General features: G+C 37.4%; 1 protein-coding gene across 12 annotated transcripts in view; it reads left to right on the top strand.

The window, feature by feature from the left end:
- The window catches only part of CEP70 (centrosomal protein 70), a 90,492-nt gene that overhangs the window by 58,909 nt on the left and 24,638 nt on the right, over positions 1-6,945 (top strand). For all 12 annotated transcript variants that reach the window (XM_040480299.1, XM_040480303.1, XM_040480304.1 and 9 more), the window contains 3 exons: positions 1,665-1,752; positions 1,840-1,928; positions 2,964-3,038. In XM_040480299.1, the coding sequence (XP_040336233.1) occupies positions 1,665-1,752; positions 1,840-1,928; positions 2,964-3,038 (252 nt within the window). The remainder of the gene's footprint in view (positions 1-1,664; positions 1,753-1,839; positions 1,929-2,963; positions 3,039-6,945) is intronic.

Below are 6,945 nucleotides of genomic sequence, written 5' to 3'. Positions count from 1 at the left end.
TTTTTTCCAACTTTTTTTTTATTTTATTTTTGGGACAGAGAGAGACAGAGCATGAACGGGGGAGGGGCAGAGAGAGAGGGAGACACAGAATCGGAAACAGGCTCCAGGCTCTGAGCCATCAGCCCAGAGCCCGACGCAGAGCTCGAACTCACGGACCGCGAGATCGTGACCTGGCTGAAGTCGGACGCTTAACCGACTGCGCCACCCAGGCGCCCCTTAACGTTTATTTTTGAGACAGACACAGAGTATGAACAGAGAGAGAGGGAGACACAGAATCTGAAACAGGCTGCAGGCCCTGAGCTGTCAGCACAGAGCCCTATGCGGGGCTCGAACTCACGGACCATGAGATCGTGACCTGAACCGAAGTCGGATGCTTAACCGACTGAGCCACCCAGGCGTGCCTCTCCCCTAACTTTTTTAAAATTTACATCCAAATTAGTTAGCATATAATGCAACAATGATTTCAGGAGTAGATTCCTTAATGCCCTTTACCCATTTAGCACATCCTCCCTCCCACACACTGTCCAGTAACCCTCTGTTTGTTCTCCACATTTATGAGTCTGTTATGCTTTGTCCCCCTCCCTGTTTTTATATTATTTTTGTTTCCCTTCCTTTATGTTCATCTGTTTTGTCTCTTAAAGTCCTCATGTGAGTGAAGTCATGATTTTTGTCTTTCTCTGACTAATTTCACTTAGCATAATCCCCTCCAGTTCCATCCACGTAGTTGCAAATGGCAAGATTTCATTCTTTTTGATTGCCGAGTAATACTCCATTGTATATATATATACCACATCTTCTTTATCCAGTCATCCATTGATGGACATTTGGGCTCCTTCCATACTTTGGCTGTTGTTGATAGTGCTGCTATAAACATGGGGGTGCATGTGTCCCTTCAAAACAGCACACCTGTATCCCTTGGATAAATGCCTAGTAGTGCAGTTGTTGGATCATAGGGTAGTTCTATTTTTAGTTTTTTGAGGAACCTCCACACTGTTTTCCAGAGTGACTGCACCAGCTTGCATTCCTAATTAGATAGAAATTTTTAAAAATGGTCTTGGATAATGGAAGCAAGGGACTTTGAGGTTCACTTCTTATTTCCTGGAAATGAGTGCTTTCATATTTTTTATTTTACTTTTAACACCAGTCCTGTGAGGTAGATGTCACAGATACTTCTCTGACAGAAGACAGATTCTGAGATTGGTGTACTCAAATAGCACTGGGTTAATGGTATCAAGACTTGAATTGCGACTGATTAATCTGTTGCCATGTCCACTCTGCATTTGCATTTTTTTTTTGTATAGGTTTTTTGGTGACCTAAAAGTAGTAGAAGAAAAAACAGTATGCTTTGTTTTTTTATTCATTCAAAAAGTGTTTTTTCCACCACCTCTTATGCCCCATATTCTTCTAGGCAGTGAGATACAATGGTGAACTAAACAAAGTTCTGGTCCACATGGATTTTACATTCTAATTAAGGTGATAGTGAACAGATATGTACTATAATACTGGGTAGTGTGTTCTAATATTCTCTCTGAGAACAAGTAGGAAATTTGGCTTAAATTTTAATTGATATAGGTTATCAAGCCTTTACTGATTTTTGTTAGCTATATTTTTTCTATTGAAGATAGATTTTTCATAAGAAGTACACACGATCTGTCTTTTCACAGGGTATATAAGGAAGATGAAAGTCTGTCAGAAGAAGAGAAAGACTACAGAAGTTTTGATGCCTCACTGACTTATAAAGGCCTTCTAATGGTATGGGGACTACATGAGTAATAAGTACTTTTTTATGAAGTAAAATAATCTGGAAAGTTAACTATTTTTCTATGAAATGTGTTGAAGTCATTACAGAATCAACTCAAGGAATCAAAATCCAAGATTGATGCGCTTCTAAGTGAAAAGCTGAATCTCCAAAAAGATTTGGAAACCAGGTGAGAGAAACTTAAATCATTTTTACTTAATTTTTGGAAAGTAAATACATCCTGGAATTTGGGGTGTTAAATGTATCTTTGTAGCTCCTTTACTTTAAAACTAATCCTGGAAACCATGTTTTCACTCATTTTAGTGATATCTCATATGGCAGAAGGAACGAGAACACATAGGTGGGCAAAGGAAGTGAGAGTATAGGAGCCCACACTGAAGAAGATAAAAGTGGGTAGGAACACAGAGTAGATTCAGATTGATATAAACGAGTTTCCCATTCCCAAATTACTTTGGAATGTCTTATGATCTCATTTCATCCCTGTGTTGTAAAAGAAGAGAACTAAAAAATGTAAATGGTGTACAAGACCTATTTCTATGTAGCTTGTTACCACAAGAGGAGGATGCTCTGCATGTTGACTGTGAATAATAAGAAATGAACATTGTCAGGATTTTTTTCATTTAACAAGAGTTTGTTGAATACTTCTTGTAAGTTAGACACTGTCCTAAGCTCTGGTGTCATGACCAAAATAAATAACTTGTTCTCATAAAGATTATACTTAAATGGAGAGGGAACTGATACCTACAGTTGAAACCATTTAGGTAAAGTTTAAAAAACCTACCACATAATAATATATAAATTTGTGCAGTAAAAATTTTAAACGAGGCATGGGTTGTGGTTACCTCTCAAAGGCCACACATGGAACCTTAAATATATGTATAATGTTTTAGTTAAAAGAGGATTTGAATCAAATCTGTTAATATTTAACTTTGGTAAAGCCAAATAGTGGGTATGCCATTATTTGTTTTACTATTCTCTCTTTTTGTCTGTACATTTGAAATATTTCACTATAAGAACAAATAATTAACAACAATAAAAAATGGCTAAAAAGTTTTGAACAGAGAATACACAGAAGAAATACGGTGCAATATTTTAAGAATTTTAATAAGCATATTTGTGACAAGTAACATGGTGTATCTTATTAAATACCTTTGTAGTTTTACTTATTAAATTAAATGCATTCAATGTGACTTACTTTCTATAGGCCCACACAGCATGAATTAAGACTTTATAAACAACAGGTGAAGAAACTGGAGAAAGCCCTTAAGAAAAACATCAGGTAATTATATTTTACCAAAGTTACAGATTCATTATGGTTTTGTATTTTATTATTTTTGTTACCTATAAGTTTACATCATGGTTACCTCATAGTGGCCTAAGCTTGAAATTACCAGACTGATGGGGGAAAATGGCAGAGAAGGATATTTTTGAGTGGTGGCTGGCTGACTCAGTTGTCAGAGCATGTTTCTTGTTCCCAGGGTTGTGAGTTGAAGCCCCATGTTGGGCATGGAACCTACTTTAAAAAAAAAAAAGTTATTTTCTTACTAAGGTGTATTTTCTCAAAAGGATATTTCTGGTTCCACAGTTTAAAAACAGTTGCTACTGTGTTGTAGTTGACTGTATAGTTATGCTAAATAAGAACAAAAAAAGGCATTTGCCTGATATAACAAGGGCAAAGATTTTAACCAGAAAATTGTCTTTGAAAGGCATAGAGGAATTGCAAGGGAATCACTGAAATTAGAGATGACAAGCCTCCGATTTTTGTTGGTGCTAGTCATGGCCTGAATAATATATAGACTCATCATACTTTAAAAGTAGTAGGAAGAATGCAGTGAGCCATTCACATCCATCACTTAATGGTACTTTTCTTGACTTTGAAAAGCAGAGCAGAACTTCAAACTGCCTCAGAGCAGTTTGAAAAAGTTGGCCCTCAAATAGTAGTAGTGTTTTCTGAAGATTATCTAGGTGTATTCTTTTATTCAAAGGAATGGAACTTGAGGAGGTAGTGTGGGGAGCATTGGGGGGAAATATTTTGAAAACTATGTGAGTTAATATATGCATTAGATGTATTAAATCAATTGTATTAACATAAGTTGATTCAGTTTTCAGTGACAGCTGTGTTTCTTCCTTCCTATGGCAATACATGCCACAGAGAAAGGCAAATATTTTGGACATCTAGGAATTGACATAGTAGTTACATTAAGATAGTACAGAAGGAAAACAAAAAAAGAAAAGCAAAGTGGAAGGTTTGGAAAGGCTTCAGCCAATAGTTCAATTAATGTTTTTCCCTTCCTACTATTACTTAATATTTTGGGTACCTTTAGTACTTCCTACTATGTACTTGGTATTCTGGTTACTGGAATTGCAGTGGTTAAGTCAAATAGAAAGGGTCTCTGCCCTCATGGAGATTACCTGGAAGGAGAAGGATGATGAAAAAAAATAAAACCAATTTGATACAGTGTAAGTACTGAATGTGAAATAGTATGAGTTGCTGTTGTGTGTGTTTGGACAAGAGGTGGTAGTGACAAGGTCACAGGGAGCAGTAGTGGCGGAAATGAGAAGTGTTTGGAATATTGGAAGTAGAACAAGACTTGGTGATGGATTGGATATAGGCAGCTGAGGGGGAAAAAAATCAAGACTCCTCAGTTACAGGCTTGAATAGTTTTGGGCCAACAACTAGTTGTTAGTGTCTCAGTGAGATAGGGAAACTGGTTGAGAAGCAACTTGGAAAAGGAGGATGTAGGGAGGTAAAAAGAGGAGAAGGTGTCGATAGTTGTTATAGTGAATATATCAAAGTCTTCATAAGGAAATGAAGGCCTGAAGAAACAGTTTAAGCTGAGCATTTTTTTTTTAAACTAATGTTTGATAAAGTGGAAAATTGTGGAAAACATAATAGGACAAAAGAGCATGAACCAAGTACACTGGGGAAAACTCGGATTCTTTCTTGGAATCCCTCTGTCTTCAGAGATGAAGATGGTCCTTTCCTCTAGGTATAGGGAGGGCACCTAGTACATAAGGCTCTTATGATCTGCTTCAGGAGAGAAGTAGGAGGTCAGAGAGTCCTTCTGGCACCTGCCGTGTCTCAAATTCTTTTGGCTTAAAACATGTCCTATGTCAAAGTGGCATATTTTGGAGTGGCATATCCTGATCCCCTTCGAAGGAATTTTACTCACTTAAAGGCAAGTATATTAGTGAAGATATAAACACACTGTCATGTACTTACGTATACATAGAGATAGGTAGTCAGTTCTCACTATTCAGATTCCATATTTGTGAATTTGCCTAACCTGCTAAAATTTATCTTTAATCCCCACATGAATAGTTGTGGCACTTTCATGATCATGTATGGACATGCCCAACACACATTTGCAGCTGTTGAACAGGTGATGGTTTTTCCTCTTGTTTCAGCTCTCATAGCTGTGCAGAAGCATTCTTTGTGTTGTTCTATTGCCACTTTTTTTTTTTTTTTTGATTTTTGTGCTTTTTGTTGGTGATTTCCCCAAGATGGGCCACCAAGCATAGTGTTGAAGTGCTCTCTAGTGTCCCTTTTGAGTGGGAAGAAGGCTGTCATGTGGCTTACAGAGAAAATAAACGTGCTAAGTAAATTTCACATAGTTGTGAATTATACCACTGTTAGCCATGAGTTTGGTGTTAATGAATCAACAATAGTAAATAAGGTATCTTTAAATGTTAACACAGATAAAATAAGCTTATGTATTAATCAGTTGAGGAAAATGTTTCCAGATGCATGCAGGAATCTGACTCTGTATTAACCCTAGGAGCAGTGGTTCAATCTTTGTGGAGTTTGTGGTGACATTATAGACTATAACTATCATGAATAATGAGAACTGAATGTATATATTTTTGTTCTTCATTTGAGCTCTCGTCTTTAAACTCACCTTTTGCTATTTAAAAAAATTTTTTTTAATGTTTATTTATTTTGAGAGAGAGAGCATGAGCATGCAAGTGGGGCAGAGAGAGAGAATCTCAAGCAGACTCCATGCTGTCAGAGCCCAACATGGGGCTCAGTCTCATGAACTGTGAGATCATGACCTGAGCCGAAATTGAGAGTCAGACACTTGACTGAGCCACCCAGGAGCCTCTGACTTTTCACTATTAGCCTTTAAAATTATGATTTAGAACCAATCCCTGCTATATTTTTCTGTTGGATTTTGTAGAAATTATTTGTGCTTTAGAAATTTAAATTTGTAATTTAAAAGTTAACATTTTTTTTTTTAATATGGAACTTTTGTAGAATCTAGATGTGAAAACAGGGAATTAGGAATGTTAGATAACTTGCCTATCACATGGGTGGTAAATGGAAGAACTTGAAAAGAAATTAGATTTGTACCCAATCATTCTGACTCTTAGCCATCATCCTAATTGGAGCCAACAAAACACCTGATGAAAACGTTTTTTTAAGGTAAAGCTTTTCCAATTTTCATTTTCTGCAGTGGCAGAGGTAGAATATTTTTTCAAAGAACTATAAATGTTGGGCAAATAATTAAAAATAAAATATCCTGTCAGCCTGGTGAATTCTCTCCACATATGTAGAAAAAGGAACAATTTTATTACTGAATAAACATCTAACTAGACTGTGATGTACATTATAGGCAATCTGCCAAAAAGATTACAAAGACAGAAGTCTCACTCTATTATATAGCCATGCATATACAATCCATTACATACATGTGAATTGTCTTTATCCTAAGGAAAAATAAAGCTTTCCATGTTTTTAATAAGCAGAAAGTTAACAACCGAGAGCCAGGAGCCTAGGCAGACACAGGGAGACAAGGCACCTTCCTCCCTGATGTCTAAGATTTGGTTCTAAGGCTCCCAAGAACGAAAGACATTCCTAGGATGTAAACTTGGCAAGAGGCTTATTTTAAGTGTTAAAAAGATTTACGTACTTCTTAAAGAGAGAAGGGATTTACAACTACAAGTTTTCCAAAGAAAATGCTATAAGAAGAGAGAGGAGGGAAGATGGCGGCGTAGGAGGACGCTGGGCTCACCGTGCGTCCTGCTGATCACTTAGATTCCACCTACACCTGCCTAAATAACCCAGAAAACCACCAGAGGATTAGCAGAACGGAGTCACCGGAGCCAAGCGCAGACGAGAGGCCCACGGAAGAGGGTAGGAAGGGCGGCGAGGCGGTGCGCGCTCCACGGACTGGCGGGAGGGAGCC

This window comes from Herpailurus yagouaroundi, unplaced genomic scaffold (genome assembly GCF_014898765.1).
Source record: "Herpailurus yagouaroundi ecotype Mexico unplaced genomic scaffold, PumYag 159, whole genome shotgun sequence".
Taxonomy (NCBI): Eukaryota; Metazoa; Chordata; class Mammalia; order Carnivora; family Felidae; genus Herpailurus; species Herpailurus yagouaroundi.
The sequence above is the reverse complement of the archived record's forward strand: the minus strand, read 5'-3'. Positions and strand labels throughout refer to the sequence as shown.